Source organism: Bos javanicus, chromosome 1 (genome assembly GCF_032452875.1).
Source record: "Bos javanicus breed banteng chromosome 1, ARS-OSU_banteng_1.0, whole genome shotgun sequence".
Classification (NCBI taxonomy): domain Eukaryota; kingdom Metazoa; phylum Chordata; class Mammalia; order Artiodactyla; family Bovidae; genus Bos; species Bos javanicus.
The window spans coordinates 96,369,649-96,388,282 of record NC_083868.1 but is presented as its reverse complement, the minus strand read 5'-3'; the positions used below and the strand labels follow the sequence as shown (position 1 = coordinate 96,388,282).

General features: G+C 40.4%; 1 protein-coding gene across 9 annotated transcripts in view; it reads right to left on the bottom strand.

Annotated features, from left to right (window-relative positions):
- Window positions 1-18,634, bottom strand: part of TNIK (TRAF2 and NCK interacting kinase) — a 410,943-nt gene that overhangs the window by 53,772 nt on the left and 338,537 nt on the right. For 8 of the 9 annotated variants that reach the window (XM_061415948.1, XM_061415967.1, XM_061415997.1 and 5 more), the window contains 3 exons: window positions 11,283-11,447; window positions 7,251-7,490; window positions 4,586-4,692 (listed from right to left, as the gene is read on the bottom strand). In XM_061415948.1, coding sequence (XP_061271932.1) covers window positions 4,586-4,692; window positions 7,251-7,490; window positions 11,283-11,447 — 512 coding nt within the window. The remainder of the gene's footprint in view (window positions 1-4,585; window positions 4,693-7,250; window positions 7,491-11,282; window positions 11,448-18,634) is intronic. The other variant, XM_061415982.1, reaches the window with a different exon arrangement.

The window sequence follows — 18,634 nt, the reverse complement described above, 5'->3', positions numbered from 1 at the left end:
CATTAAACCCCTGATCTGGGCTTCATTAGCATAAGTCTATTCCCCCCATCCCCCCACTGGAGCTAACCAGTGTGGGTACTGATCTTAATAGGTTGCTATTTTTGCTGCTGGAGTCTGAAAGAAGTGTTTAGTTGCTATGTAATCACACATAGAAATAGGGAAAATTTTAAAATGCCTTTTCTACCTCATTTTTTTTTTTTGGTAAAATATGAGTGTTTTGAGAAAATGTCACACTGCCATGTTCCTCTCTTCCTTACTATGGTGTCACCTGATCCGGCCTTGGGGCCAAGGTGCCTGAGATAAATGCTCTTAGAGGGGATCAATTTCAGAACAATTCCCTGAAATAATAGATTTCCTGTGTATTTTATGTATTAACCGATCCTATTCAGATCCAAATATGTAAAAACTTGAAAACATTCATATAGATTTCTTTAAATGCTAACTTTTGGTTCAGACATTTGACATACTGCAGACAATGCTGTTTGGTTTATAAAACACACAGTAAAAAGAAAATTATTCCATTTACTTGAATCATATAAAAAAGTCTAAACAGAAAATTAAGATTACAAAGTGATTTCTTGGCCCAAATATTTGGGCCAAGTCTATAATTAACTGGCTGCCTGCCCACATTCTTTTTCCTTTGTTCTCTGATGACCCAGCCAATGAGAACAAACCAGCCATAAGCAGATAGGTTTGGGATAGGCCAGAGAATTATTTTTTTTGAAATTAAGCATTCAGTCATTGGGTTTTGACTGGGTATTATTGGATTAATTTAAAATTTTTCATACTCTGAATGTATTTGCTTAATCAAATTTTAATTTGTTTTAAAAGAACACATGAATCAAAGTTAAATGTTAAAATGCATGGGAGGTTTTAAAACAGAAATTTAAAAAATGAACAAATCAAATCATAATTTAAATTCACCAGTTCACCTTGACAGTATAAGGCATTTGGGAGTCCATACGGTATTGCAAAGGACAAAAATATTTAAAAGCAACCTTTTTGTGGCTTTATGGATGGGCAGTTATCTGACAAATGGTACCAAAAAATCTATAAGGACTTTATTAGAACCAATAGAAAATAGGACAATCTCTGTCTTATCACAGTAATCCCCCCACCCCCCAACATTGGTGAATCATATCATTAGCAAAGATGATGGAAGCAAAAGCTTCAAAAGTGCTTGTATTTGCAACAGCCAGGACATGGAAGCAACCTAAATGTCCATCAACAGATGAACAGGTAAAGAAGATATGGTACATATATACAAGGGAATATGACTCAGCTATAAACAGGAACAAAATTGGATCATCTGTACTGATGTGGATGGACCTAGAGTCTGTTATACAAAGTGAACTAAGTCAAAAAGAGAAAAACACATATTGTATATTAACATGTATGTATGCAATCTAGAGAAATGGTGCAGGTCAAACTATTTTCAGGGTAGGAACAGAGATGCAGATGTAGAGGATGGACATGTCATGTGGACATGGGGAAGGGAAGAAGGAAGGGTGGGCTGAAATAAGGAGTAGCACTAAAATATAGACACTACCATGTGTAAAACACATAGCCAGTGAGAAGCTGCTCCGTGGTCTGTGATGACGGACAGGGGAGGGAGGGAGGTGACATATGTACACATATAGCCGATTCATATGTTGCACAGCAGAAACTAACACAACATTGTAAAGCAATTCTTCTCCAATTGTGTACTGGGCTTTTCCCTCTTGAGAGGCTGTCCTGCAATCACCAAACAGTCAAGAAGCTGGGGATGAAAAACCCCAAGAAGGTACAGCTGACCCGTCACTGCAGTGCAGCTGCCTAAGCCAGCTCAGGTGAGACCAGCAGGACAATGTTGAAGTCAACCCATAGAATGGTGAAAATCATAAATAGTTACTGTTTCAAGCCACCACATCTCGGCATGTTTTATTATACAACAGAGGTGAACTAAAGCCATCTCTAGCACAATAAATACACCAAATCCTGAAACGTTTCAAAATGCAATTCAATCTAGAGCTGCAGAGTCTGTGTCACATCTTTAAATGCCGGTCATTTAGAGATATGTAATAGAAAGAAGCAGGATTGTTCTACACGGCAGAGGTGGGGATTCTCCATCCCCCCTCCCCCACAATGCTTTTGATTTTCATTGCAGGTAAATAATTATTACCGCTAAGTTCATTTCCTCCCTACCTTCTCTGTAAGCAGAAAAATGTTAGCTGTATTCACAAGATCTCCTTTCTTTGGACAAAATACAATGTTTAAGAGGTTCCAAGGGAAAAGCACATGTTTTGCAAGCCATTGACCATTTATTGGGCTTCCCTGGTGGCTCAGCAGGTAAAGAATGCACCTGCAATGCAGGGGACTTGGGTTTGATCCCTGGGTCGGGAAGATCCCCTGTTGGAGGGCATGGCAACCCATTCCAGTATTCTTGCCTGGAGAATCCCATGGACAGAGGAGACTGGCAGGCTCTAGTTCATGGGGTCGCAAAGAGCTGGACACAACTGAAGCGACTGAGCATGCATGCGTGACAATTTATCAGTTATTTTGGAGCCTTAATGTCATTGAATTAGTATTTCAGAGTGAACAAAGGACTGCTTTTTATTTGACTAGAGAAAGACAATTCTCTTTCTTTTGGGTTGATAGAGGGAAAAAGACTTAAAGTTGAAATGATGCTTGATGTACAGAAACTAAAATTCTAAATGACTTATCTCATGAACACAGCCTAGAAGGCAGGGTTCAAAGGAGCAAGAAGCCCTGATAACTGGAGGCTTATTATCGCTTGGAGAGGAGGACTGGTAAAGTTCAGGCTGGCAATCCAGCCTCACATTCCTTTCGCTCCCTGGTCACAGTCCACACCAGGTGTGCTCAGTCCTGCTCACAACACCAGCTCAGCGTGAACCTGACAAGCTGCTGGACAAAAATGGCTCATTCAGAGCTTCTGTAACTGGCAACTCCACTCAGAATGCGCTAGCTTCTTTGCCCTCCAGAGATGAATGATCTTAGTACAGTTGTCTTATTTACAGACTGACCCCTTCCTAAGGCTTTTCATTGCATTCCATATTTTAGGATCTGTACAAATAGTCATAACCTTCATTTCCAGTCTCTCTTTCTCTTTGACTAGCAAGAGACTGTCCTCTTATGAACACAATGAAGAATAAAACAGTACCCCTAAGTTCCTTTTTATAGTCTCAACAGAGGCCATTTGCTATTTCAGCTGATCCTAAAAAGGAGTGTACTCATGAAACATGTGAGGGGAGTTTGATGAACGACAGCACCAAACAGCATCTGTTACCCCATAAAATCTGCTCTGATACTGTAAGGATATTGTTTATTTTCCAGCTTCTCTTCAGATCTCTACACCCACCAGTAGGTGGATGCAACTTCCTGATTGTAGGAATATACACGGTTGGTAAAAAATCCCATAAGAGCAAAGAGCAACAGTGGGAGCGTCACTGTATTTCAGTGATACTCCATAATGCCAGAGATGACTTCCTCGTGAGAACTAGTCCTTCTGCAATTTGCCAAACTAGGACAGCTCTGCAGCTGGTCACTATAGCATTTCTTTGCCAATCATTTTCTTTCTTTCTTTCTTTTTGGCTGTGTTGGGTCCTCATTGCTTTGCCGGGGCTCTTTCTAGTTGCGGTGAGCACGGGCTTCCCACTGTGGTAGCTTCTCTTGTTGTGGAGCGTGGGGTCCAGGCCTGCAGGCTTCCGCAGTTGTGGCTCACAGTCTCTAGAACACAGGCTCCGTAGTTGTGGTGCATGGGCTTAGGTGCCCCAAGGCATGTGGAATCTTTCCAGACCAGGTATGGCATTGAACCTGGGTCCCCTGCATTGGCAGGCTGATTCTTAACCACTGTACCACCAGGGAAGTTCTCTTTGCTAGTTACTTTCTACTGTCTCAATAGTCCTCAGGGCACATTTCTTTCTTTTTTAAAAATTTATTATTATTATTTTTTAATATAAATTTATTTAAATGGAGGCTAATTACTTTACAATATTGTGGTGGTTTTGCCATACATGGATCCGCCACGGGTGTACATGTGTAAATTGGAGTATAGTTGCTTTACAATGTTGTGTTAATTTCTACTGTATAGCAAAGTGAATCAGTCACACATACACACATATATACTGTCTTCCTTGGATTTCCTTTCTGTTTAGGTTACTACAGAGCCACAGGGCACGTTTCTTGACCTGATGCTAAAAATCATCTCAGATCAGGCCACTTTGTTTGGCTGGCTTCATCAAAGGGTCTCTGAGGTTAATGGTCAGGGGTACCACACCCAGACTTTATTTGTAGTTTTACCCCCACATTTGAAAACCTGCCAAATAAGGTAAGCCAGATTGGCTTCTGCATTGATTCTGTGATTCATTTGCTCGTTCATGTATGAGCCCACACTACACACTGGTTTCTGTGAAAGGCTACTGAAGAAATAAAGGACTTGCCTCTGGCCCACCAAAATTTACAGTCCGGGTGGCCAGTCAACATGCCTCAGAAGGGAAAAAAGAACAAAGATAGTTTTTTAGGAAAGCAGTAATGGCAATGGCAGGTGGGGCTCTTCCCTTCACCTTATCCATCTCCCTTCCCTTACCTTGCTCTGATGGGTTGAGATCCTAGTCTGGGTCCCAGAGCACTACCATTTCCAGGAGAATTCTTCCTTGCTAATGCTGGGGATATAGAAGTTGTTCTTTGAGGCACCTGAAAGGAAACCAGAATTCAGCAATATTTTCCATAAAATAACTTCCATGTGGTACTGCCTGAAATGCAGCCTACTCCTTTCCTAAGAGCCGCCAGGAGACATGGAATGACCAGAAACAGGAAAGAAACATCTCTAAAACTTATTACAAAGCTATAGTAATCAAAATAGCATGATACTGGCATAACGATAGACATATGAACCAGTAGAATGGAATTAAAAGTTCAGAATAAATAATAATAAAAAAAAAGAAACACCTCAAAGAAATACTTAACTCCCTATACAAAATCAAAGGAAAGGCAATGAGGCACATTTTAGCAACCACTAATGAGTACTGCCTTCAATGTTAAAAACAAATTTAGAAACAGAGCAAGTGAATTACTTTGACATACAGGGCTAAAATAATTGCCCTCCTTTGCTGGCACAAGAGTGGTGGATACCAGAAATTTCTTTGGGGTATCATGAATTCAGTTGGCCATTGGAAACTGCATCTGATGACGGTCATCCAGATAAATGGAATTCCATTTTTAACTCACAGCACAACTGATAAACAGATAAGGAAACTATGAAATCTGGTGAGAAACTAGGGTATCAGACAGAACTTGGGACATAAGCTCAGTGAGCTCAGAGAAATGACTGCAATAGGTCCTAAATGTTTCCACTTACTAACCAACTTGCAATTGCTAATTCAAAACAAACTCCTAACACTGTGCTTCGGGAGGTCAATTTGCAAATGTAATAAAAAAATAGGATTAATAATGAAACTGCTGGAAGGTCTTCAAAAAACTATGTGAGTACCAGTTAGACTGTGAAGTACAGTAGGAAATTGTATCATTAGGTTATTGGTCAAGGGATTAGGTAAATTCAAGTATAGCCACATTTTCTAATGAAACTGAATACTGTTAAGTGCACCAAAGGAGTTCAACTTGAGGGGAGAGCAGAGGAGAAATTTTATGAAAAGTGACCAAGAAATGAAAATGTGACAGCTAGGTGGGCTAAACATTCTTCCGGTGCTTTGATGTTTCTTTTTTGGAGGTCCTTTTAAAGTGGATTTATATTGGGTTGGCCAAAAAGTTCATTTGGTTCTAAAAGTAAAAGTAAGACAAACTTTTTTTCATTTTCACCAAGAACATCATTGAATAATATATCTATTAACAGAACGATCTTTCTGACCAATCTGATATTTTGTACTAGATATTTTAAAATTATGCTTTGTTTTGATATTATTGCTTAATATATTAAAGAATATTTACAATGAATACAAGTTTTCTTGGTTATTATAAAACATTTTAAGATAAAGACCTAGAAAGACGAGTCAGTGAAGTGACACAGAATGACCAAATCAGTGCTCCCACCTGCTCAGTTAAATATTACTGCTATTTTTCCTTTTGTATTTGGTCACCTGAAAGAGTTGTCGAGAGGGTCTAATGAATCATTAAAACCTAAAACCTTTGTATTGATCTAAAGTTTTTCTTCCAGAGTTATGTGTGCCTGCATGTTTGAAGAGAATGGACCAATGACCTCAAACGTCTCCCCAGCTCTCCTGTCTGCTCCTCTTCCCATCCTGTTTTTCAGATTGAACTTTGCTCCATAAATAACCTTGCCTGATGCCATCCCCAAGACGAGAACAACAAAAAAGCCACCTATCAGCCAATTTCATTTGCAAAATCATGGAAAGTTTTTTGAGAGGAAGATGAGGAAAAATATTTGAAAACATTTGGATAAAAAGTACTATTTTTTTTTTCTGGAATCAATAATGGTATGGATCTATGGAAACTGCGAGGCATTCCATTTATCCCGGCTCCTCAGCTAAGTTCAGGAGAAAGGGAATCCTGAACCAGGAAGAATCTGATGCAACATTTCTCCAGTGTTTTGAAATACTTCAGGTTGTCTGTAGTGAGATGCACAGCCATGTGTTAGGACATTTGGAATGTATAACAGCTTGGTATAGGCAAAAACAAAACAAATGGAACCAAGCCAGTGGAACAATTGGTCATTTCACCCTACAATTTAATCCTCGGTACAACCTGGCCTAGAGGGAGCTTTCCTTAGTGGAACCAACTAACATATTCTAAGAGCATTACTATTTTCTGAACACCTGTGATGTGGTTTCACTTTGTGCTATCCAAAATAGAAATAAACAAGTTCTTTACTTTTTAATCTGGAAATTTTAAATTTGTCTAGGTATAGATTAAGTCATCAACGAGAATATTTGTATTATTCTATTTCTCAAGATGGATAGTATTAATGAATAGTTTGGAAGGCTTGGGGTTGGGAGTTCTAATTCTGGATACAGGATATATGCTTTCAAGTCATTCAGTCTACCAGAGCCTCCATTTCTCTGGGGAAAATGGAGATCAGAGATGATGAATGACAATCTAAGTCTTAGCCTGGGAATGAGGAGGGACGAACACAAATTAGAAGGGACGGTGCTGTGTTATCATGTTCTTTGGTGCTATGAATGGTCTGCAACAGGGGTAATAATAATGGTAACAGTAATAGTAATAATAAACGTTGATGACAATGATAGAGATGACGATAAGAACTCCAGTAATGTTACCTTTGGTGGAATGTCTTCTTCCTGTCGTAACCAAGAGCTTCGGTCAAACTTCTCAATGCGAGTGGGGAGAGGTGGGTTTTCAGAGGTGGGATCTGAGTTCTGGCGTGGCATCTCGACGCGGTGAGAGCTCACATTCAGAGCCTCCTGAAACCCAGACAGGCCCTTCGTGGGCTGCTCATGCACCGACTGGGAGGCGGTCAGGGCAGGTCCCTGGGATTTCACTGCTACCAGATGCGGGATCTAAGCATCAAACCAACATCACAGCAGCATTATTACAAGTACTAGTAGTAGTTGCTCACTTGTGTCCGTCTCTTTGTGACCCCAGGGACTGCAGCCCGCCAGGATCCTCTGTCCACGGGATTCTCTAGGCAGTGATTTCTGGAGTGGCCATCCCCTTCTCCAGGGGATCTTCCTGACCCAGGGATCAAACCTGGGTCTCCTGCATTGCAGGCAGATTCTTTACTGTCTGAGTCACCAGGGAAATGCAGATCAACTAGGATCTCATGGGAAGGGAGGATAAAATTTTAGGGAGAAAGAATCAAGAGCACATGGAGCCCATAGAAGCTCTTTGCAGCATGCTTTTTAAAGCTCTCCTAAATTTCCTATTTTAGAGCTGGAGGGCTGGACCAGACTTGCTGGCAGAGTTAAATGATGGACTTGGGACTGATAAGAAGTCAGTGAAATAAGTGTCATGATAATAATGATTTCAGTGAACACTTATTGGCCAGCAATACATTTACAAGCACTTCTGATCATACAAACTTCCTCCTTTCAACCTCCTAACTTGGACTTCAGAGAGTGCTCTGTGAAACAAGAATCGCTCTCAACATCTTTCTTCTTATAAACTCATTAAATACCATGAGCTGGACACAATTATTCTTCTCATTTTACCCATGTGAATTTAAGGTATAGAGAAGGTAAATGACAACCTAGATTTTACAGCTAACATGTGCCAGAGACTGGACTGTAACCTACACATACGCCTAATTCTAGTTCCCATGTTGTAACTCCACAGCCTAACTGCTATGTGATCCTGCTTTCTGGTGAACTGGCTCTTACCACCTAGGATATTATATATCTCACAACACTAGGATGTTTGTTTTAGAGTTGGAAGTCTCACAATTTGGCATGTATTGATATCGTTCATGCAGGGAAGAAATGCAGACTTTAGGTAGAAATGTTGCTTTTTAAGACAAATCATGACCACCTACAGTTCGGAGAACCCTTCACCCCTCACACTTCCTTGTTCATGCTCACGTGAGCCTATCTTTTCCTCCAATGTGCAGGGAAGCCCCCAGGAGACAAGAGCCACATCAGACTTCCTCTCTCTGAGTCTAGCACCATGCCTGGCATATTGAAGGTGGTCAATAAATCCTGGCTGGGAAAACATCTAGAGCATTTTCTAAATTAAACTGTTAATTCAATAAACATTAATCTAGTATTTGCTTTGTACCAGGCACCTATCAAACTCTCTTTGGTCTGAAATCTCAGTGCCCAGACTGCTAGAGGACACCTCCACAGCCCTCCTCCACCAGCCTGGCCCTGTTCCTCCTGCGCTTGAGGTCTCATCTCTGGAGCAGCCTTGCCCCAGACTCTTCAGAGCCTCTTGATTTGGGAGACTGGAATGTTGCTAACTATAGTTCCAAGGAAATCCTCAAAGTCCACTTCAGTTGAGTATATGCTTCAACGAGAATAGAACTGTAACCAATCAAATTTATATTAAGGTTGTGTAGGTGTGTGCTCAGTTGTGTTCAACTCTTTGCGACCCCTAGGACTATAGCCTGTCAGGCTCCTCTGTCAGGCAATTTCCTGGCAAGAATACTGGAGTGGGTTGCCTTTTCCTTCTCCAGGGGATCTTCCTGACCCAGGGATCGAACCTGCATCTCCTGCATCAAAGGCGGATTCTTTACCTCTGAGCCACCAGGGAAGTCCATATTAAGGCTAAATATCATTAAATATATTAAGCATTAACACAAAAACAAAGCCTGTCTTGCAAATAGGTACCTCAGTGTTCATAAAAGCATGATTCGCAATAGCCAAGACATGGAAAGAAGCAAAATGTCCACTGATAAATGAATAAAGAAAATGTGGTATGTATGTATACGTATACATACACACACAAACGGGCACACACACATACACAGTGGAATACAACTCAGCTATAAAAAAGAATGAAATACTGCCATTTGCAGGAGCACGGATGGACTCAGAGGTCATCACACTAAGTAAATCAAGCAGAGAAAGATAAATACCATATGGTAACACTTCTATGTGGAACTTAAAATATGCCATAAATGAACTTATCTACAAAGCAGACTCACAGACACAAGAACAGACCTGTCATTGCCAAGAGGAGGGGGTGGGGAAGGGATGGACTGGGAGTTTGGGATTAGCAGATACAAACTATTGTATATAGAATGCAAAAATAACAAGGCCCTACCGTATAACACAGGGAACTACACTCAATACCCTGTGATAAATCAGAGTGGAAAAGACTGGAAAAGAATGTGTATATATATGTGTAACTGAATCATATTGCTGTATAGCAGAAACTAACACAACATTGTAAATCGACTATACTTGAATAAAATAAACTTAAAGAATATGCAGTACAAAACACAAACCTACTTTGAAAGAGTCCCTTAAACAAAAACAAAAACTGCAGCTCCTGAAGAACGCTTAATTCAATTAGCTGTCTGTCACAGGATATCAACAGTTTCATTTCCTAGTCACTTTCACGTAGTTTGTTAAGTTTTCTCTCTACTCTCTCCTTTTATAGGGAAATACTTTCCTAAAAAGTCAAAGTGGGGTTTTGTAAAGAGAAACTTTGTGTGTTTTGAACTCATGGATGCTTAGGCCTGAACTCATTATATACAAATAAAAACAAAAAAGGCAAGATAAGCTAATTTGGCTAGTACTGAAGAATTTTGGACCTCATATACTAAAGGCAAACTTAAAATCAAGAATTCTTGATTGCATCTGCTCTGAAACTCCAGTTCAATAGCATTACATATATCAAAGGTGCCCTCAGAACACCTGTGGGAGTGTTGACACAGGTGGGCACCTGGAAGAAACTTGAGACGTTTAGGTGAGAACTGCTGTGTAACCCCTCTTTTTTATGAAATTTCATCCTACATCTCAATTCCTACTTCATTTTTGGTATACACAATTTAAAAAATTCCTCTAAAACTTCCAGAAACTTCCCACTTATCTAAAAGTGAATAAATCTTTTCTTTTCCAAATAGCTTAAAACAGTGGTTCTGAAACGTCAAAGTGTATCAGAATCACCTGGAGGCTGTTAAATCACAGACTTCCGGCCCCACCCCTAGAGTTGCTGATCAGTAGTCTGGGTTGGGTCCGAGAATCTGCATTTCTACCAAGTTTCTGGGTGATGTTGATCCTGCTGCCCTAGGGACCACATTTTTAAAACCACTGGCTTAGAAAACACAATTTTACTTCATCTAGTCCATTTAACTTTTCCAGTTTCAGGCTCATGTCAAAATTCCAAGGAACAAAAGATAATGTAACAGTTTATAGACACATCAAGCTTCCTTGGTGGCTCAGGTGGTAAAGAATCTGCCTACAATGCCAAAAACCTGGGTTTGATCCCTGGAGAAGGGAATGGCTACCCACTCCTATATTTTTACTGGAGAATTTCATGGACAGAGGGGCCTGGTGGGCTACAGTCCATGGGGTCACAAAGAGGTCTACATAAATTTTAGCTTTGGTAATTTCAACTCACAGGATGCCTGTTCTGGACTAGCAGGAGCTTCTATGGGTCTCTTGAGAGGCCAATTTACCAAGAAGTGACTTTGCAGTTAGCTTAAAGCTAAGAATGGGGCTTTTTTCCTTCTCTCTTCTCCCTCTGTCTTGCACATTCAGTGGGGTCTCCTATCTTACTAGAGATTTGATAGGAAAAGCCATGATTTGGCTGGTCTGATACCCAAATCCATGTTACTATTCCCTGTTACTTTTATTAGACTTTATTGTACACCTTGTTGAAAAACCCAGTGGAATGAAGGGACGCTGTACCTGGGGATCGACTGATCTGAGCATGGGGGGTGTCCGAGCAGGCTGAACCCCACTGATGCTGAAGGACTCCGACCGTGGGGGCAGGTTGGGGTCCGATATCCTGTTGGCAACCTTGTGAGGCATGGCAGGTGAACTCTGCCGGTTGAGCCTTGACCGTTCTTCTACCTAGAAAACAAACAAAAAAGAAGTGCTTCAATGGATAGAAGCTGATTTATTTCCTAGTCAGGATTTTGTGTAGTCACCTGCACAGCCATTTTGCATCCCTCCAATCAAATCATTTTAGAAAGTCGAAGCTCTATCTGCTCTGCATCAAAAATCTGCAGAAAGCTCTTTTCTGTCAGAGTAAATAACAGCATGGAAAACACATAGAATACTTAAGGCCTCACCCTTCCATTGCCCATTATCTCGTGCTACTCTATTGGCTGAGAATTTGGGACCTGCTTTTTAAGAGTTTCTCATGCATCAGCTGGAGCACTGTCCTGTTGATTGGTCACAAATCCAGGGCTCAGTCAGGGAGAGAGGCAACTATGTCAGGTATTACAATTGTTTGGGGAAAACAGAAAATTGCTTTGAGCTAACAAATCAGACAGGACGGGGAAGAACACAGAAGGGCTGATAAGAGGATATGCCGAGCACACTCGCCCTCCATCGCTTCCTGCGCCCTACTCATGGGCAAGTGGGAGTCTTGCTCAATGAGCATGGCTTGTCTTAAACTGACTTCCTGTACCTTTTTGTTCTCTCTTGAGGGCCTTTTCTTTGCAGGTGTCTCCCTTCCTGTTCCCTAAACTGCACTGCCCCGCTGCATTTTTGCCATTCCAGCCTGGACTCCACTCTCTCTCTCTTCCCTCTATCCTGCCTGTATTTCCACACATGGCGCTTGTTCTTGCTTCTCCTCTCCTCTCCAGCCTTCTGGACACTTCATTCCCTTGTCACTCCCTTTTTTTGCAGAGTCTCTTTCAGCCCAGAGGAGATAACTGAACAGAAGTGCTTCACAGGGAAGGCTCAAAGGACCCGGGAAGGCTATCTTTATAAGCAAAAGTCACCCTTAGACAATCTGTGGCAGAGGACAAATTATAAATAAAAATGTAGATAAACAAAATGTACACTGCAAGACGTGACTTAAAATCTTCAACAGCTTTAAAAGGTCTTAGCACTTTTCTCCAGATCCACCTTGTCCTGTCCTTTATTTCTTCAGGGTCAATTTGACAGTCGTAATTTCCAAACCCATTGGGGCAATAATTCCACCCTGATGCCCATTAACTCTCTTTTGCTGACTCACTATCTTTGTGTTGTAATAGCCTGTTATGGAACCCACATGTGGGTCCTCAAGACATATTTGTATGTAACAGCTAAGATCCTTTATTCATTTTACTTCCTGATTTGAAATAAAAAGTCAAAAGGGCTCTTCTTTCCCATCCTATTCTGAATATTCCTAGAGGCAGACTCAGTCTCATACACAAAGTCTATTTTTAAAACTCTCAAATTAACTATAAACATGTTAACATGTTAAGATGTGCTACAGTAGAGGAAACCACCCTTCTGCCTCTACACAAGAGTCATCTGAACACCTCTTCCCTGGCTATGGCTGTGCATGTATGTGCAACTGACATCCAGTTGACTTTGGTTTTGAAATTCCATGTCTCAGAAGCTTACCACACACCAAATAAGATAATCAGCAAAAAACCAGGGATATAAACCAGAACATGTATACTTTGTGGAAGTATGTGTGTGTAAAAAGTATTACATCAGCAATAATTGTTTAGCTATTGTCTTGAGCAAAAGGAAAGAACAAAGCCAGCTTTGAGATGAGAACACAAACAGAAAGTCCTGCAAAGATAGCCCTAGATAAACTGAGACCAAGGCATGCAACGTATTGTTTTTTCCAAATACTAGACTCTTTGAGAAGAAGATGACTATTTCTACTGCTAAGTCGCTTCAGTCGTGTCCGACTCTGTGAGACCCCATAGATGGCAGCCCACTAGGCTCCTCCATCCCTGGGATTCTCCAGGCAAGAACACTGGAGTGGGTTGCCATTTCTTTCTCCAATGCATGAAAGTGAAAAGTGAAAGTAAAGTCGTTCAGTCGTGTCCAACTCTTAGCGACCCCAAAGACTGCAGCCCACCAGGCTCCTCCATCCATGGGATTTTCCAGGCAAGATTACTGGAGTGGGGTGCCATTGCCTTCTCCATGACTATTTCTAGACCACCGGAATTAGTCAAGTATTAGTCATTTTCTTATTTCTAGGGAAGATCATTAAATAGAAAAATCACATGTATAGGTACCCCTCAATATTCAAACCATTGCAGTCTGAGGTCAGAAATCCAAGAGGTTCAATTCATCTTCAGATATATAATTGTTTATCCAAACTGTAGCCCCTTCTTACCAGATATTTACAAACCAAATATTGTAAGGAAGTTAAGATACCTGCCATTCTTATTTTTTTAGCCATAAAATATCTTTAGATTGTTTTAAACCCACATTTAGAAACAGTACATTAAAAACAACAGCTGAAAAGTCTGTCCCCAAAGATCTCCATTGAACAAGGAAACCATTTTTGAGATGAAGAATTCTTTTGGCAACTGCCAGCAACAAACCTCCAGGAAAGGAAGCACCTTTGTCTCTAATAGGACCGTAGGTCACATACGCCCTAAAACCGTTGTTAGAAATGAGTGGGGCACAAAGAGGGATGCTGATTTTCCCAGGCAGTTAATGGGTCTGATTAGTCATGTGTGGATGCCGTTTTGTTCAGTTGCTAAGTCATGCCTGACTCTTAGCGACACCATGGACTGCAGCACACCAGGCCTCCCTGTCCTTCACTATCTCCCTAAGCTTGCTCAAACTCATGTCCACTGAGTTGATGATACCATCCAACCATCTTATCCTCTGTCACCCCCTTCTCCTTCTGCCCTCAATCCTTCCCAGCATCAAGGTCTTTTCCAGTGAGTTGGCTCTTTGCATCAGGTGGCCAAAGTATTGGAGCTTCAGCTTCAGCAACAGACCTACCAATGAATATTCAGGGTTGATTTCCTTTAGGATCGACTGGTTTGATCTCTTTGCTGTCCAAAGGACTCCTAAGAGTCTTCTCCAGCACCACAATTTGTGTGTGGATATCACTAATGTATTTCTAGTAACATTGCCTATGCCTTCTCTCAGTTCGTTTACATACTAAATCCTACCATCAGTATGTTTCAGTCTTTACCATCGTAAAATATATGGTATGAATAATCTATTGTTACACTCTGCAGATTATTTCAGGATGAACCCAATGTGATGAGATTTCCTGGGTTGGAATTTGTCCCAAGAATCTGAAAATCTGTATAAGTGTAACAGTGAGGCATCAGGCTACTCTGTCTCAAGAAAATCTTGTCCTAAAGTCTTCAGGAAGATAACGCTATCTGTTGCGCTTGCACCAAAGGAACAGCGTGAATACTGGAGTAAAGATACCAAATCAAACATCCTAGTAACCGTTTCAGATGGACAAATGTCTGTCCTCCTGATTCATCACATCTTATGTTTACTAATTGAACACTGAGTGAGACACAAGAGGTGTTTTCCTCCAGATTAAGAATATATGTGATTAAAAACTGGGTTTCAATGGAGATATATTCTTCCTTTTATGATATGATTTAAAAAAAATGAGTCTTCGCTTCAACCTCCTGCTACCAAGAAGATGTAAAATATCTTAAGTACCACCAAAAAAGTGTTCTAGTAGCACTGTATAAAGAATGTCAAGATGCCATTCCATAACAACAGAAGACATCTGTTAGAAAGGAGTTCATACTTGATGGGATTATCAACAAATATAGAGAACTACATTAGGAGAGAAAGATCAATTTTACCATAGAATCAGGCTTTTTTCTTATTAAAAGAATCATTTTACCATCAAAACTAAAATAACTTTGAATAGGTTTGAATCACTTCTGCAGAAATGCTATATTATTTATTACAGCATTACAGGGAAAAATAAAAAATAACTGTGGTCTCAGAAATAAGATTCCACTCCAGGCAGGACTGTGTTACCCAGTGGGTAACAGAAGACCTGAAAATAAATGTGTTGATTACAAGATTTAAAAAAATTTTCAAAATAAGTAACCATGTTGAAACATGTATACAAGTATAAACATTACATCAATGTCAATTGTTAAATTGTTTTGTGCATTTGAAAACAATTTACAACTTCTAATGTCTCACAGAGCAATAAGAAATGTTATCTGCTGAGAGATTTCAAAACACAATCATAGAAGTAGTTTTTAAAATGTTGACAACAAAATATATTTACTGTCATATGGGTGTATTTTAATAACACTTTATTAAATATATGACTGTAGGGTCTGTGGGAGTCTGTGTAGGTCTTCGAAGTCCTGCTTAAGAGCTAGTATATGGTGAATTGAACACAACTGTATGGGAAATTTTCCCCTCTAAGTGGACAAAACATTTGATTTCTGTCTTTACTGGCAGTGCTGGAGGAAGAGAAAGAAGTTAAGATAAAGAAGTTCAATGACCTTTAAGTCCTCATTAGGTATTCTGATCCTGCACTCACTGGGCACATGAAGAGGTGAGTCATGCTGTCTTTTGGCAAAACCACATGGGAAGATGGTTACTGAGCAAGACTGGGGCTATCCCTTCTCTGGGGCACCTTGGAGGACAGAGGAAACACTCATTCCTTGTTGAGTTTGCTCAAATTCATGTCCATTGAGTTGGGGATGCCATCTAACTATTTCATCCTGTCATGTCCTTCTCCTCCTGCCCTCATTCCTAGGGAATGCTTGAAATGTAGTCTTGTCAAAGATAAGGCCCTGGGGTACTTTACCAAGATCTACTCCTAACCAAGGATTGCACAAGAAAAGTATAGATCCTCGTGTGAATGGACAACTTCAAAGTACAGAGGCCAATCTTTAGCAGGCTGGGATGAGAAATTAACAAGTGTGTATCCATCACTGGAGAGAGGTAAGTGGAGGAGATGGGAGATGCATGTGAACTGCTCATGTGAAATCCCAACCAGAAACAACAGAGGCAAAACACTTATTCCTTGTGGTCAACAACAGCCTTTGGAGCAAAACAGAAATATGTTGACTACTTCATTTGCAGTTGTAGAGTGCCTACAGTTTCAATGGCACATTCACACACGATTGCCCAGGATCCTCCCAACTTTGAGAGACAAAGTACAGATGGGTAGGCTATACCCCAGGAAGGCTAGGACACTTCGGGGTCACACAGCCTGGAAGTGGAAGAATGAGAACTCAAACGAGCTCTTTCCTATTTCCTGCCAGGTCTGTTTCATGCTAAATCTTAAGAGAGATAAACAGAAACTAAGGAAAGATGGGAACAGAGCTGTAAACTCTCTAAATATTTATATGCGAGCTCATATAAAATAACTCAAATAAAAAGAAAAAAAAAGTATCAGTGTAGAGCAGAGAAAACAAGTGGAGAAGGAGTTCTTATATACAGGAATTTCAAAGCCCAGTGAACTGATGGGATATAAAGAGACATCTTGGCCCATCATTTGCTAAATAAAACCATGACCAGATGACTGGCATGTATTACAGAGAAAGAACATGATGAAGTGTTAAAAAAAAAAGGAAAATGCCATCTCATGCAATACTCATAGATAGAGCATTCTGTTGCTGCTGTGTGTTGGTGAAAATTAAAAAAATATATATTGTCAGGCCCCAATAATCACAAGCCATTATAAGAAAGAGGAATCTGTACCATTATAAAGAAAAGGGCTTTAAAAGAAAAGGAGTATCCATCTTTCAGAAAGAGCCAGTGTGGGAGGTGGTGGTGGGGGGAATCTTTAAATTTTGCTGATGTTTAATATAGTATATCATATTGATGTTTTTACAGAACAAATCTGACTTACATTCCATTCAAAAATGGCAGAGAATTTGAAAGGAGTGAGAATGTCCACTACCTCTCCTTTTGAAGGAGACATTGGTGTTCCTTTCTGACTGAGATCTGAAAATCAAAGCTAATGTGACATTTAGGACAACCAGAATACTCAGGAAAAGGATAGAGAGAAGAGTTCAACAAGATTTGCCAACAATCGAGTGTTTCCATTTGTTCTCGCTACATCTGACAAATTAATAAGAAAGGAAATAAGAAACATGATGACGACTTATGTTTTACAAAATGAAGGAACAAAACCATGAAGGATGAACCATTGTAACAACATTACACTGCTAATGAAAAAAATGCAGATTTACTATAAGGAAGAGAAATAAGTGGATGGAAAAGTAACCAAAGAAGGAAAACTCAGGATGATGAGAAGGTGTGTTGGTGATTTAGCTGCTAAGTCCTGTCTGACTTTTGTGACTCCACTGACAGCCTACCAGGCTCCTCTGTCCATGGGATTCTCCAGGCAGGAGTACTGGAGTGGGTTGCTATTTTCTTCTCCAGGGGATCTTCCAGATCCAGGGACTGAACCTGGGTCTCCTGCATTGCAGGCAGATTCTTTACCAACTGAGCCACCAGGGAAGCCCAGAAGGTATAGAGGTGAGTTACAAATCAAATACAGGAGCAGATTACAAAAGAGGCAGCTGTAAGAGGAAGACAGCTGGCTGGTGTCTTCAAAGGCACATGGTACAAAAAAGCTCAGAGCCTCTATCACAGGAGACCATGACATTGCTGCCACCTCATCCTTGGTGAGGATATTTTCAAGTTTATAGCCTGGCATTTGGAAAAGAAAATGGTCCCTCTTTTTATACCTCCAAAAGACAGTTAAACCTGGGTTCTTTTTATCGATTGATAACTAAAACACTGCTGAGCTAGAAATTCTGTCCATATCTAAAGTCTTGAAATGTATTTTACTGTTTGGCTACTTTGAACTTCACCTACCTCCCTACTATAAGAAAGCAAAGAAATCTGTAAATAAAGCTCTAGAAGAAAAGTTCATACATTGCTGATAGAAGCACTGAAAGATCTAGACAATAAGGATCCTTACAGTCATTTTTATCCCCATCTTAGGAAGTGGGTGTTAAAAAAATGATGAATCAAACTCAGGCAGATAATCATTTGTTTTTACTTGTATACCAGTTGCTACAATCCCCAATTTAGCCCTGTCATTCATTCTATCATTTAAATGTTTCATCTTTCTTCTAAAACAGGAACACCCACTCTAAGACTTGGGAACTGCTTCATGAAGAGATAGGTGGTTAGTTGGAAGCTGCATTATGTTAACCACACCCAGGAAGATAGGATTAAATACAAAATCCAAAAAGAAGGTGACCCTAGTGGTAAAGGATCTGCCTGTCAATGCAGGAGACAGAAAAGATGCTGGTTCGATCCCTGGGTTGGGAAGATCCTCTGGAGTAGGAAATGGCAACCCACTCCAGTATTCTTGCCTGGGAAATCCC